This window comes from Labrus bergylta, chromosome 7 (assembly GCF_963930695.1).
Source record: "Labrus bergylta chromosome 7, fLabBer1.1, whole genome shotgun sequence".
Classification (NCBI taxonomy): domain Eukaryota; kingdom Metazoa; phylum Chordata; class Actinopteri; order Labriformes; family Labridae; genus Labrus; species Labrus bergylta.
The window spans coordinates 12348507-12363373 of NC_089201.1; the positions used below are offsets into that span (position 1 = coordinate 12348507).

The window sequence follows — 14867 nt, forward strand, 5'->3', positions numbered from 1 at the left end:
TAAGAAAGAAGGAAAAGGACTTTTAGCACCTCACCTGTCTTGTCTGTTACCCAGCCTGTCTGTCTCTCATCCTGTCTCACCTGTCCTGTCTGTTACCCAGCCTGTCTGTCTCTCATCCTGTCTCACCTGTCCTGTCTGTTACCCAGCCTGTCTGTCTCACCTGTCCTGTCTGTTTCCCAGCCTGTCTGTCTCTCATCCTGTCTCACCTGTCTTCTCTGTCTGCAGGCTGTCGATGATGACTCTGATGAAGAAGATGAAGGTGAAGAAGGTGCTGATGATGAAGAATATGAAGTACAGGGACATGGGTAGGTTGTACTCATATTCCGGCTGAGACTCCACCTACACACACACACACACACACACACACACACACACACACACACACACACACACAGAAACAATTTCAGCACTGCAACTAGTACAGTACCAGTCTAAAGGATGTCTCTCAAACCCAAGGTCAGGTGTTTGATCCCCAGCTCCTGCAGTTCCATCTCCGATATCTCCTTGAGCCAGACTCTTAGCCCAAATTTGCTCCAGCTGCTTCATCAGCGGCATGTGAGTTTGTATGAATGGATGAGTTAATACTGATGGACTCTTTACTCAGCAGCCTCTACCATTAGCGTGTGAATGTGTATGAATGGATGAGTTAATACTGATGGACTCTTTACTCAGCAGCCTCTACCATCAGTGTGTGAATGTGTATGAATGGATGAGTTAATACTGATGGACTCTTTACACAGCAGCCTCTACCATCAGTGTGTGAATGGGTTGGTGTGACCTGCAGTGTAAAAGGGCTTTGTGAAGTCAGAAGACTAGAAAAGCGCTATACATGCTTAAGTCCATTACTATCTAAATACGTGTATAATTACAGTATCAGTGTAAACACCAGTATAAGGACCAGTAAAGTGAACAGGGAGTGTTCTGACCTGTTTGGAGTCCACAGCTGCGTACATAGCATCAAACCAGCCGGACGACATCGTCTGTCAGAGAATCAACACAAAACAGACAAACTATGAATTTGAGAGAACAGAGCAGACACACACAAAGTCTGTAATCAGGCTGAGGCTTCAGTGGTATCAGGCTGAAGCTTTATGGTTAGCTTCACTGTTATCAGGCTGAAGCTTTACGGTTAGCTTCACTGTTATCAAGCTGAAGCTTTACGGTTAGCTTCACTGTTATCAAGCTGAAGCTTTACGGTTAGCTTTACTGTTATCAGGCTGAAGCTTTATGGTTAGCTTTACAGTTAGCTTCACTGTTATCAGGCTGAAGCTTTACGGTTAGCTTCACTGTTATCAGGCTGAAGCTTTATGGTTAGCTTCACTGTTATCAAGCTGAAGCTTTACGGTTAGCTTTACTGGTATCAGGCTGAAGCTTTATGGTTAGCTTTACAGTTAGCTTCACTGTTATCAGGCTGAAGCTTTACGGTTAGCTTCACTGTTATCAGGCTGAAGCTTTACGGTTAGCTTTATGGTTAGCTTTACTGTTATCAGGCTGAAGCTTTACGGTTAGCTTTACTGTTAGCTTCACTGTTATCAGGCTGAAGCTTTACGGTTAGCTTTACGGTTAGCTTTACTGTTGTCAGGCTGAAGCTTTACGGTTAGCTTTACTGTTAGCTTCACTGTTATCAGGCTGGAGCTTTATGGTTAGCTTTATTGTTATCAGGCTGAAGCTTTACGGTTAGCTTCACTGTTATCCTGCTGACGCTTTATGGTTAGCTTCACTGTGTAGCGAGCAGGGGTCCAATTGGGCGCCAGACAGTCTGTCAAAAAAGTCTCAAGGTGAATAGCTCTTATTCCCACTTAAATTCAACACAAAACCACGCTACGAAATACAATTAAATCAAAGTTCATTTAGCCTATACATTAAACATAAATTCAGGACAACAGAAATATTTCATATTTAAACAAAACATCTCATATACCTAAAGGTCAAAGTCCATGATCTCAAGTTCATCAAAAACGAAGATTTAAACCAGTCCAATGTTCTCATAAAAAATATGAATATTACAGAAAGAGAGGGGTTGAGGGTGTGTGTGTGAAGGTGTGTGAAGGTGTGTGGGTGGCTGTTTGGCGGGGGAAGGAGAGATTGGAAACCAGAAGCAGGGGAAGTCTTGAGGTGAGGTAACACAGAGAGCGAGTGAGACGATATCACCTGTCCAGGTTTTGGTTCCTGAGAGTGGTTGCAGCGTTACCACTCCAATGATAATTTCCTAACTGCCTGATCATGTACAAAGCTCCAGTCCATACCTCCAGAGCAAAGAAGGCACTCTTTGCAACACTCTACTGTGCAGCAATCCTCTGGGTGCGTTCAAATTGTCCCTCCTATCTCCTTTCACTATCCACTTTAAAACGTCATGAGGTTAAGGAAAGATATTAGGAGAATTCATAAAGGACTTGGGAAAGGCAATCTCGTTGCTCTGACAATCCGACCACATTTTCCACTAGGCGACGTAATTAAATGCGACGGCCGGCGGAGGTTAATGACGTGGGTCCACCATGTTGAAACTACAATGTTATGAAAATGGACTACTAAAAGCGCATCTAAAAAACTTTCCCTTATGCCTTCTTGCCGGTGAAATAATCCTAATCACCACAAGGTTGGGATTGAAATAAAAGCAATATAGACTACCAGGCTACGAGTAAAAAAAGTGAAACCATCACTTTCCTGTCCACTCAACATCAAAATAAGTATGATTGTATGAAATTAATTGTTACATTTATGCAACATATAACCTACACATAATATTTTAAGCATACAACTGCACAAAGCATTCTTAAGTGAATGAAATATGTTGAATAAAACATCATCTGGCTAAAAATGTCTCTTATCTTTTTATCTCTTACATCATCTGCGTCACTTTACGGCGGTCATAGTTAATGATCGTGAACGGTCGGATGCACGACTCGCTTTAAATGTTGCGGCCACAAACATATATTTTATCTCATTTCGTAAAGGATGGTCCAGTGTATCCTATGCTAAAGGAGGTTATAAAGGAAGCATTGACCCACCTTTCCTTAGCTTTTAGAGAATTCGAACGGCTCTTATCATGGCCGCCACTTAAATGCTTCCGGGTCATTTCACTCAGGCTGTATCCGAATTGCCAAGTACCTACTCAATCTGTCAGTAGGCAGTACCTACTATCCGTGCTGTATATACTGTTTTCCTACTTTGTCTGATCTGTCTTTCCTGATTCATTCAGTATGGAAGTGACGTCAATTACGTTACCCAAACCGGCCGCATTCACCCGTTTTTACATTTTTTTAAATTTTTTTTTAGCTTTATTCAAGAAGAGTGACGCGCATATACAGTCAGGTAAACAAAAAACTATATCACAATCTAAATCAAGTAAAATGCAGATTAAATAACTAAATAACATACAGTACATAAAGGAAAGTACAAATGAAAGACAGTAATATACAGTAAAGTAAAATAAACCAATAAAGATGCATTTAAATAGTGAAATCATTATTTAAATAGAGGGGGAAAGGTTTTATAATAATGCAGACATTTGTTTTATTTTCTGTTGTTAATTTAAAGTAGTGATTTCAGACAGGACTTTAACTCTAGATTAAGAATTGATTCAATTAATCCACGCTCGTTTGTTTTGATTTGGAGGCGGACGTGACGTGACGATTTACGTTTAATTTCGCACAGCATTGTAGGTGGTAAAATACAATTCATTTCCTGAAAGCACGCATCCGATCCATACTGCATGAAACCCGGAAGTTAGTATCCATACTGAAATGTTCAGTATACTGAGGTGGACCCAAAAAATGCATATTGAATGACCACGAGAGTTCAGTATACTGAAACTCCCTACTGAAAAGTACGTACTGCCTACTGAACTGTGGCTATTCGGAAAGGGCCCATGTTAGGAACCTTCCTAAGCAAAAATGACAATTCGAATGCACCCTACGCCTCCTCTCACACACACTCTCACTCTCAGGTGCAAACAATCATCAATTTGCCTATCATAGGCCACACCCCTTCCTCAAAGCCCTCTGCTGTGCAGCAGGATGCAGTCTGCACCCTGTCTGCTACAACTGTTAGCTTCACTGTTATCAGGCTGAAGCTGTATGGTTAGCTTTACTGTTAGCTAACCTGTTATCAGGCTAGAGCTTTACTGTTAATATGACTTTGACGATGGTTTCATATATCAGTTCAAGATTAGATTTAGGCTACTGATCATTAGTCTGATCCTATCTCAGGAAGACATGAATCAATCACTGTTTGGTTGACATAAGATCAATAACAGTTAAAAAATAAGTGTTATAATTATGTTTTTTGGTTCAACGGTTGATTCCCTTTTATCACCTTATGTTGTGGTAAATGTTCCTTAATGTTTAAACCACATTTCAAAGAATGCTTTGTGGCATTGTCACATTGAACATAACATAATGACTTTGAGTTTGTTCGGACTTACCACGATCACCAGCGACAGGTAACCATTCGCCACGTTGTCAAAATTTAACTTAATGTTTTTCCATCTGACTTCGGTGGAGTTTACATACATCAGCTCAAAACACTGGGTCTTGTTGTCCACTTCCTTGGTAGTGAAGAACTGCTCTGTCGTCTCATCGTAACAGTACCAAAACTTCCCCGCAAACAGGTTCACGCCCAGAATACTGTAGAACAACCACACGATCAAAAACACCAAAACACCGTTAACCAGGGAGGGGAGGGTCTGCACCAGAGTCCGAATGACCACCTGTAAAGAGGGAGAGAGAGAGAAACAGGTTAGACCCATCACAGACAGACAGGTATGACTAAAATACTGTTAACCAGACAGGTGCGGACCCTGCCCATCTCTCCGCAGACAGGCAGACTGGCAGACTGGCAGAAAGGTTGGAACACAGAGACAAGTTGAAAGAGAGACAGTTAAAAACCACACATACAAATACAGTTAGAGAGAAAGAGAGACGGGTAAAAACAAAACACAGACTGACCTGTGTGTGTGTGTGTGTGTGTGTGTGTGTGTGTGTGTGTGTGTGTGTGTGTGTGTGTGTGTGTGTGTGTGTGTGTGTGTGTGTGTGTGTGTTTAAAGTATAAAGTGCCTGTCTCACCCTCAGGCCCTGGAAGCGAGACAGGGTCCTCAAAGGTATCAGGGCTCTCAGAGACCAGAGGGCGGCTAGTGGTTTAGATTGTCCCAACAGGTCAGTAGTCACACATGTTAGAGACACCTGGAAGACATGACACACCTGCTGATGACATCACGGCTCAGGTGTGTGAAGGTGTAATTGTTAGATTCAAACATTTAAAGGAACAGTCCACCATTCAGGCTAAAACTTGGCTCTGATTAACTTCTCAGTCCTCATGTTACGTACAGAGCTACACCTAGCGCTGCTAAGTAGCAGCCGTTGTCTAGCAGCACTTAGCTAGCTACCGTTAGCTAACAGCCGTAAGCTCGAAGCCATTTGCTTAGCCTAGCATGAAGATGGGAAACAGCATCAAAAGTTTTACAGCCAATCAGAAAAAATGTCCCCAATGGTTTAACCTCTGCTCTGATCAATACCTCACCAATAATCAGTTATTGATCATCCTGTGATTGATTAATCTTCTTACGTTTAAGATTAGGAAGTCAAGCCAGCACCACCCGTTGGTGAAGTATTTTTTAAGTCCAAAGGCGCTCCACTTGAGAAGCATCTCCAGCAGGAAGATGAAGGTGAACACCTGGTCTGCCGTCTCCACAGCAATCTTTAAGGCCGGCCTCTGTGGCAGGTGAATGTCCTCGAACACCTATTTACATACATACACATGTTAGAGCTGGATAGACTCATGAGCTCAGTTCAATAAAACACTTCATTAATCCTACAGGCTCTAACATATTATATAAGGTATTTATTATGTAATAGACATTGAGCTGGACTCTGTCATTATTGTGTTTAGGACTATGTAACTCTCTATAATATAACTCTCAGTGCATCCATTATAACTTTTCTGACACTCTTATTTATCTACAACTTTATTTTGAAATTCTGCCAACTTAGTGACTTTAGCTAAGCAATAAGAGACTTTGTTTTGAAAAGTGTTTGCACTTTGTCATGTGACCTTTCCATGAAAATCATGTGATTATGACCTGACTGTTGGAGTAAACAAACAGATATTAACAGGATAACACTTTGTTAAGACCGTTTGTGCTTACCAGAGCTGCACTGCTCAGCACGATGATGATGATCATGAACGCCTCAAAGACTCGGTGCTGAACGATGGAGAGGCAGCTTCTCCTGAAGTTAGACCACACCCTCCCTGTACCCTGGGACTTGTTGAGGTCCAAGAACGGACAGCATCGGTAACACACTGAAACACACAGACACAGACTGAACATAGCTGATACTGATCACTGATTGGCTCCAGGCTTGAATCTTCATTCAGAGAGACTCGTACTGTCACAGCAGCAGTCTTCAGGTGTGTTTCCCTTAACACCTTTATTGTGTTCGTCCTGCTCACACTCAGGATGATTCAGCACGTCGTCATCACTCTGAACAGAAGCACATGTGTTACAAGCCTTGGTAGTCATTACTATTAGGTTTCAGTGACAGGATAAATCCATGTTGGTTTAGCAGGATGAGTAAACTGAAGAAGAACAACCATCACTATGGGTCCAAACAGCTCATGTGAGAAGCAAAGACAGCATTAGAACAGAAGAAGTTTACTCTTTTCACTCTTTCTTCTTTATCGTCAGTCGTTTTCAGTTCATCCTCGATCTCAGCAATGGGGGCGCTCTGGGACTTAGTGTCAACATGCTTGCTGGTTTTCCCGCTGAGGTCTTGATTCTCGGACACCGGCTGGTCTGAAGTCACAACATCCAAGGCCAGGTACTCCTTCCTGTTGCTGTCCTTACTGTTAGCATCTAGCATTCAAGTATGACCAGAGAAAGTGTTATACCCACCAGTTTCTTATAAGAACAGAGAAACACAAACCAGAAGAAAAAAAACAAACAACATACCAATCAAACTTCATATTTATAATGAATTAAACGATCACTCAGTCAACAAATAATAATCTGTGTTCAGGTTCAAGTTCTGGTCCCACCTGTGGGATCTGGTTTTTCCTTCCCCAGCAAAGCCCAGAATGCTTTCTTGATCTGGTCTATGGCGATGTCAGGGTTTTTTTTCTCCTTTCGCTCTGAAAGCAGCAGACTGTCACCGTTGAACCAGCTCAGTACCATGGTCAGGAACAGATTCAGGACCTGAGACAGGAAGGCACAGGTTCTGAAAACAGGAAATACTTCACACTTCATTTATCTAACCAGCTGCTGAACAATACATTCAGGTTTGATGGTGCGTTCACACCTGCAGAAAACTCCTTTAAACCATCTTATATTTCCACACTAAGCATCATGTGTGAACACAAACAGCTGAATGTTTCTCTCTTCACCCGGAGTTTCTCCTCCAGCCTCCTCGTATTTATTCTGCAGAAAGTCAGAGTGAGCTGATGTGAGAACGCAGCAGGATATAACCAGGAGAATTCACCTGGAGCGAGTGGGAGGGGGTGGTGACGTTTATTCCCTGTGATCACTGCACGACCATAGACTGTCTGCACGCCACTTCTACCATCTCCGTGCTCAACAATCATCATTGACGTGCAAAAATGAAAGACATGGAAGCAGATTCTATTGGATGCCGATGTTTTTAGTTCAACTGCTTTACCTACTGTGTCCCAGATTTGACTCTCAGATTTAACTGGTTCTGGATGATGTAATGGATGGTTCTATTTTAATGTCTTTGTAAATGGTGTCTTTCTTTGTGTCTCCGTCTGTAACTCTGCCTTTTTGCTGCTTCCTGTCTTGGCCAGTTCTCCCTAGAAAAAGAGGTTCTTATTCTCAATGGGCAAACCTGGTTAAATAAAGGTTAAATAAATACATTTTTTAAAATGTCCACTCTTTAATTCATATTGTGACTCGGTTGAACTACACACAGTGTTGTATAATGGATTATGTTGCTTTGTACGCCACTTCCACGTCATTCTTTTTAAGTCACGTCTTACCTTATGAAACTGATACAGGGACTGCATCAAGTCCACGAACAAGTCAAGAACATAAACAGACCCAGGAACAGATCAATGTTCAGGAATGTTCTATCCTGGATACAGGGTTTAGTCCAGGGAAAAGGAAGTCCGGGCATGCATTTAGGAACTTTACAACAGACTCTGGACCTGTAACAAAGCTGGAAACAAACTGACAGTGGCGTTTCCTCCTGAGGCCAAGAGAAGCCAGATTTACCCTTCTTTAAATAACATTTTCTCTGAAAATGTTTCAATTGCCTGGTGGCAGGCCAACTCCAAAACTAGAGCTGTGATCAGAGCTATAATAGTGTATCTGGTTACGTCACATTTCATGTGTACCCCGTTTAGTACGCCGTCAGGACCGCAGCATACTCTTACTGTTAAACCACCTCCAAAATGTACAAAGATGATCCTTTTCAGCAGTATGTCACTGGAGCCGATACGGTCAGGAACAGGTTCTGGACTTGATTTAAAACCTTCGATGTTGTTATAAAGACTAAATGCAGAAATTCAGAGTGTTGAGGGCAAAGGAATCCTGGTTGGTGTCAGCACTAGAGTGTTTCCGATAAGTATGTTCTGCTGCTATTGTATGTAAAGCCACCAATGAGATAACAGAATGATTATAATAATCTATCATCATAATATGATGACTTAATAAGTGCAATCAGTCAATCAATCACTCTTTATTTTTAAAGCGCCATTTCATAAGTGTTATCTCGAGACACTTTACAAAAAGTATTTTAACATTACAAAAGAGCAGGTAAAAAGACCATACTCATTGTTATGTTACAAAAAGTAGGTAAAATACCTTACTTATTGCTATATTACAAAGACCCAGCTTAATCCATCATGAGCGTGGGTCTACTGTTCACAAAGGGGTGCAGGGCCAAGTTAAGGCTAGCTATGGCTACTTTCAGGTTGCTGTTGCTTCTTCTTACCTGCTGCGGTCTGCTCTTCACCTTTTACTCAACTTTCTTTGGGCCTCTGTGTATGGTAGAATAAGTTCTTTAGACAGCTCAGATTTTTTTGTACCTTGAAAACTGCAAATTAACTGATGCAGAGTGAGAAAGAAAACCATCGACTAGTGTTTTCTGAGACAAGAATCTAAATTATCTTTGGTAAATAAGCCAACAACATTTGGCGAGCCAGCCAGGAGTGTATTCGTATCCTGCTGCTGGCCAGTGCAGCTTCAGGCCCCTTCAAACTGAGCCCACCTCTAGACCAATACACTGAAGGGCTACAGAAATATTTTCTCAATCTATAGCAGTCATCATGATGGACTGCAAGTGATGTACAGGAAACAGGACGAGGTTAGAGGAAGTTCATATTCAAGGACTCACCAACAGGTTTCCGATGACCATAACCACCATGAAGAAAATCAGACACATGGCCGGACCTGAGACCTCCATGCAGTCCCATGTAGTCTCGATCCACTGTCCTATCAGGACCCTGAAGACGATGAGGAAGGTGTGGAAGAAGTCGTTCATGTGCCAGCGTGGAAGTGTGCAGTCCAGAGAGATGCGACAGACACAGTCTTCGTAGTCCTTATGGAACAGCTGCATGCCGACCACACTGAACACAAACACCAGGATGAGCAGGACCAGAGTCAGGTTCATCAGAGCCCTCAATGACGTCCACACCATCTTTAGCAACATGTGGAAAGACGGCCACCACCTGGCCAACCTGAAGACTCGCAGCTACACGGGAGACAGGTAAGGAGACTGTGACACAGGTGAACAGACAGTGACACAGGTGAGTAGACAGTGAGACAGGTGAGGCGACGGTGACATAGGAGAGTAGACAGTGACAGGTGAGTAGAAAGTGAGACAGGTGAGGAGACAGTGACACAGGTGAGGAGACAGTGACACAGGTGAGTAGACAGTGACACAAGTGAGTAGACAGTGACACGGGTGAGGAGACAGTGACACAGGTGAGTAGACAGTGACACAGGTGAGTAGACAGTGAGACGGGTGAGTAGACAGTGACACAGGTGAGTAGACAGTGACACAGATGAGGAGACTGTGACACAGGTGAGTAGACAGTGACACAGATGAGGAGACAGTGACACAGGTGAGGAGACAGTGACACAGGTGAGGAGACAGTGAGACAGGTGAGTAGACAGTGACACAGGTGAGTAGACAGTGAGACAGGTGAGGAGACTGTGACACAGGTGAGTAGACAGTGAGACAGGTGAGTAGACAGTGACACAGGTGAGTAGACAGTGAGACAGGTGAGTAGAAAGTGAGACAGGTGAGTAGACAGTGACACAGGTGAGTAGACAGTGACACAGGTGAGTAGACAGTGACACAGGTGAGGAGACAGTGAGACAGGTGAGTAGACAGTGAGACAGGTGAGTAGAAAGTGAGACAGGTGAGTAGACAGTGACACAGGTGATTAGACAGTGACACAGGTGAGTAGACAGTGACACAGGTTATTAGACAGTGACACAAGTTAGGAGACAGTGACACAGGTGAGTAGACAGTGAGACAGGGAAGGAGACGGTGACACAGGAGAGTAGACATTTACACAGGTGAGTAGACAGTGAAACAGGTGAGGAGATTGTCACACAGGTAAGGAGGAAGTGAGACAGGTGTTGAGACAAGGAGACAGGTGAGGAGAAAGTGAGACAGTTGAGAAGACCAGGATACAGGTGAGAATGAAGTGAGACAGGTGAGGAGACTTTAAACAGGTAAAGAGGAGACAGTGAGTCAGGTGAGAATAAAGTGAGACAGGTGAGGAGACTGTAAAACAGGTAAGAGGACATGTAATCAGACAGGAAGACAGATTAAGTTACAGTTAGACAGGTGAGGATATAGGAAGACGAGGGGGGGGGCTGGCGAGACAGGCTTGGAGACAGACAGGTCAAAGGACATGTAATCAAAGAGGACGACAGGTGTAGCAGGTGTAGAGACAGGTGGATGATGTCATCAAACTTACCAACAGTATATAGGAATGGTCATGAATAGAGTTCGTAAATGGAATTATAAGACTGATGACGACGATGATGCTGTCAAAGATGTTCCAGCCCACCTGTAAGAGTGGAAACAAAAAATTGGCACACACAGGTTACCTTGGGAACAGCTTTAAATCTTAGTCAGTTAACTGGAAAAAAAACAGGAAGTTGCCTGACCTGAAAGTATCCGTATGGGTCCATGGCTACAACTTTGAGCAACATTTCAGCGATGAAGATATAGGTGAAGACCTGAGGGGGGGCAGAGGATCCCATACACACTTGTTTTAGTTCTCTCTCTTAGTACTACATTACCCATGAGTCTCAGTTATGTCAAATCAGCCAAGTCAGGTACCGAAACATTCAAACTTCAGACAACTGTGACACCCTCACCAGATGAGAGATGGCAAGCAGCTCATTAAAGTGCTCTGTCATCGGAAAATGTTCAGTTGCCATGAAGATTATGTTGACGATCAGGCAGAGTACAATTATAAGTTCAAAGAAAGGGTTCATGACCAAGGTGTGGAGCCGCTGTTTGAGCCACTGCCAGCAACCACAACAGTTCCACTTCAGACAGAGGACGCAGCATGGTGAACACGAGCCATCTGAGCCTGAGACAGAGAGAGAGAGAGAGACAGCTGATGGCATTTTTCCCCACAGTGATCACACGGACATTAAATTAACTTCTTTACAGTTCGTCCTCCAGAGCCTGTGATTAGGGCTGCGCCCCGAACAACAGTCTGTTCTCCATAGCAACCTACACATTCACACACTGATGGTAGAGGCTGCTGTGTAAAGAGTCTATCAGTATTAACTCATCCATTCATACACATTCACACACTGATGGTAGAGGCTGCTGAGTAAAGAGTCCATCAGTATTAACTCATCCATTCATACGCTGCTGAAGAAGCAGCAGGAGCAACTTGGGTGTCTTGCCCAAGGACAACATCGGACTTGTAGCTGCAGGAGCTGGGAGGACATGAATACAATGAGGACACTAACACAATGTGTTTGTGTATACCTTCCAGCTCAGTGGATTTTTCCTCCATTTCACCAGTCTTTGTTTCTGAGGGTCTCCCCCTGCAGGCCACCTGCTGTAACAACAATACAAACACATTTTTAAAGCTTTATTTAAACCAGCCCCCATCCACAGGACTGTGTTTTTCAGACTGACTTCCTGTTACATTGAAGAAATGTCTCCTCTGCTCATTCTCCTACCTGCCTATTTGCTGATTATGTACCTGCTGGTAATTTACTTGTTGATTATTTACCTGCTGGTTATTTACCTGCTGGTTATTTACCTGCTGATTATTTACTTGTTGATTATGTACCTGTTTCTTATTTACCTGCTGGTTATTTACCTGTTGATTATGTACCTGCTGGTTATTTACCTGCTGGTTATTTACCTGTTGATTATTTACCTGCTGGTTATGTACCTGCTGGTTATTTACCTCTTGATTATTTACCTGCCGGTTATTTACCTGCCGGTTATTTACCTGTTGATTATTTGCCTGTTGATTATTTACCTGCTGGTTATTTACCTGTTGATTATTTACCTGCTGGTTATGTACCTGCTGGTTATTTACCTCTTGATTATTTACCTGCCGGTTATTTACCTGCTGGTTATTTACCTGCTGGTTATTTACCTGTTGATTATGTACCTGCTGGTTATCTACTTGTTGATTATTTACCTGCTGGTTATTTACCTGCTGATTACTTACCTGCTGGTTATTTACCTGTTGATTATGTACCTGCTGGTTATCTACTTGTTGATCATTAACCTGCTGGTTATTTACCTGTTGATTATTTACCTGCTGGTTATTTATCTGTTTCTTATTTACCTGCTGGTTATTTACCTGTTGATTATGTACCTGCTGGTTATTTACCTGCTGGTTATTTACCTGATGATTACGTACCTGCTGGTTATTTACGTGTTGATTATTTACCTACTGGTTATTTACATGTTGATTATTTTCCTGCTGGTTATTTACGTGTTGATTATTTACCTGCTGGTTATTTACCTCTTGATTATTTACCTGCTGGTTATTTACGTGTTGATTATTTACCTACTGGTTATTTACGTGTTGATTATTTACCTGCTGGTTATTTACCTCTTGATTATTTACCTGCTAGTTATGTAACTGTTGATTATTTACCTGCTGGTTATTTACCTCTTGATTATTTACCTGCTGGTTATTTACCTCTTGATTATTTACCTGCTGGTTATTTACCTCTTGATTATTTACCTGCCGGTTATTTACCTGCCGGTTATTTACCTGTTGATTATTTGCCTGTTGATTATTTACCTGCTGGTTATTTACCTGCTGGTTATTTACCTGCTGGTTATTCACCTGCTGGTTATTTAGCTGTTGGTTATTTACCTCTTGATTATTTGCCTGTTGATTATTTACCTGCTGGTTATTTACCTGTTGATTATTTACCTGCTGGTTATGTACCTGCTGGTTATTTACCTCTTGATTATTTACCTGCCGGTTATTTACCTGCCGGTTATTTACCTGCTGGTTATTTACCTCTTGATTATTTGCCTGTTGATTATTTACCTGCTGGTTATTTACCTGCTGGTTATTTACCTGCTGGTTATGTACCTGCTGGTTATTTACCTGCTGATTATTTACCTGTTGATTATTTGCCTGTTGATTATTTACCTGCTGGTTATTTACCTGCTGGTTATTTACCTGTTGAATATTTACCTGCTGATTATTTACGTGTTGATTATTTACCTGCTGGTTATTTACCTCTTGATTATGTACCTGCTGGTAATTTACTTGTTGATTATTTACCTGCTGGTTATTTACCTGCTGATTATTTACCTGCTGGTTATTTACCTGTTGATTATGTACCTGCTGGTTATCTACTTGTTGATCATTAACCTGCTGGTTATTTACCTGTTGATTATGTACCTGCTGGTTATTTACCTGCTGGTTATTTACCTGCTGGTTATTTACCTCTTGATTATTTACCTGCTGGTTATTTACCTGTTGATTATGTACCTGCTGGTTATTTACCTGCTGGTTATTTACCTGCTGGTTATTTACCTGTTGAATATTACCTGCTGATTATTTACGTGTTGATTATTTACCTGCTGGTTATTTACCTCTTGATTATGTACCTGCTTGTAATTTACTTGTTGATTATTTACCTGCTGGTTATTTACCTGCTGATTATTTACCTGCTGGTTATTTACCTGTTGATTATGTACCTGCTGGTTATCTACTTGTTGATCATTAACCTGCTGGTTATTTACCTGTTGATTATTTACCTGCTGGTTATTTACCTGTTTCTTATTTACCTGCTGGTTATTTACCTGTTGATTATGTACCTGCTGGTTATTTACCTGCTGGTTATTTACCTCTTGATTATTTACCTGCTGGTTATTTACCTGCTGGTTATTTACCTGTTGATTATTTACCTCTTGATTATTTGCCTGTTGATTATTTACCTGCTGGTTATTTACCTGTTGATTATTTACCTGCTGGTTATTTACCTGCTGGTTATTTACCTCTTGATTATTTACCTGCCGGTTATTTACCTCTTGATTATTTACCTGCCGGTTATTTACCTGCCGGTTATTTACCTGCTGGTTATTTACCTCTTGATTATTTGCCTGTTGATTATTTACCTGCTGGTTATTTACCTCTTGATTATTTACCTGCCGGTTATTTACCTGCCGGTTATTTACCTGCTGGTTATTTACCTCTTGATTATTTGCCTGTTGATTATTTACCTGCTGGTTATTTACCTGCTGGTTATTTACCTGCTGGTTATGTACCTGCTGGTTATTTACCTCTTGATTATTTACCTGCTGGTTATTTACCTGCTGGTTATTTACCTGTTGATTATTTGCCTGTTGATTATTTACCTGCTGGTTATTTACCTGCTGGTTATTTACCTG

The 14867-nt window shown here is 41.8% G+C and overlaps 1 protein-coding gene across 2 annotated transcripts in view; it reads right to left on the reverse strand.

Moving 5' to 3' along the window:
* LOC110001688 (sodium channel protein type 4 subunit alpha B) overlaps positions 1-14867 on the reverse strand; it is a 48180-nt gene that overhangs the window by 14749 nt on the left and 18564 nt on the right. For both annotated transcript variants that reach the window (XM_065956754.1, XM_065956753.1), the window contains exons 12-25: positions 11976-12048; positions 11348-11565; positions 11135-11206; positions 10942-11034; positions 9345-9701; positions 7033-7189; positions 6654-6850; positions 6385-6478; positions 6143-6297; positions 5563-5736; positions 5064-5180; positions 4424-4708; positions 927-980; positions 207-339 (exon numbers count right to left, since the gene is read on the reverse strand). In XM_065956754.1, the coding sequence (XP_065812826.1) occupies positions 207-339; positions 927-980; positions 4424-4708; positions 5064-5180; positions 5563-5736; positions 6143-6297; positions 6385-6478; positions 6654-6850; positions 7033-7189; positions 9345-9701; positions 10942-11034; positions 11135-11206; positions 11348-11565; positions 11976-12048 (2179 nt within the window). The remainder of the gene's footprint in view (positions 1-206; positions 340-926; positions 981-4423; positions 4709-5063; positions 5181-5562; positions 5737-6142; positions 6298-6384; positions 6479-6653; positions 6851-7032; positions 7190-9344; positions 9702-10941; positions 11035-11134; positions 11207-11347; positions 11566-11975; positions 12049-14867) is intronic.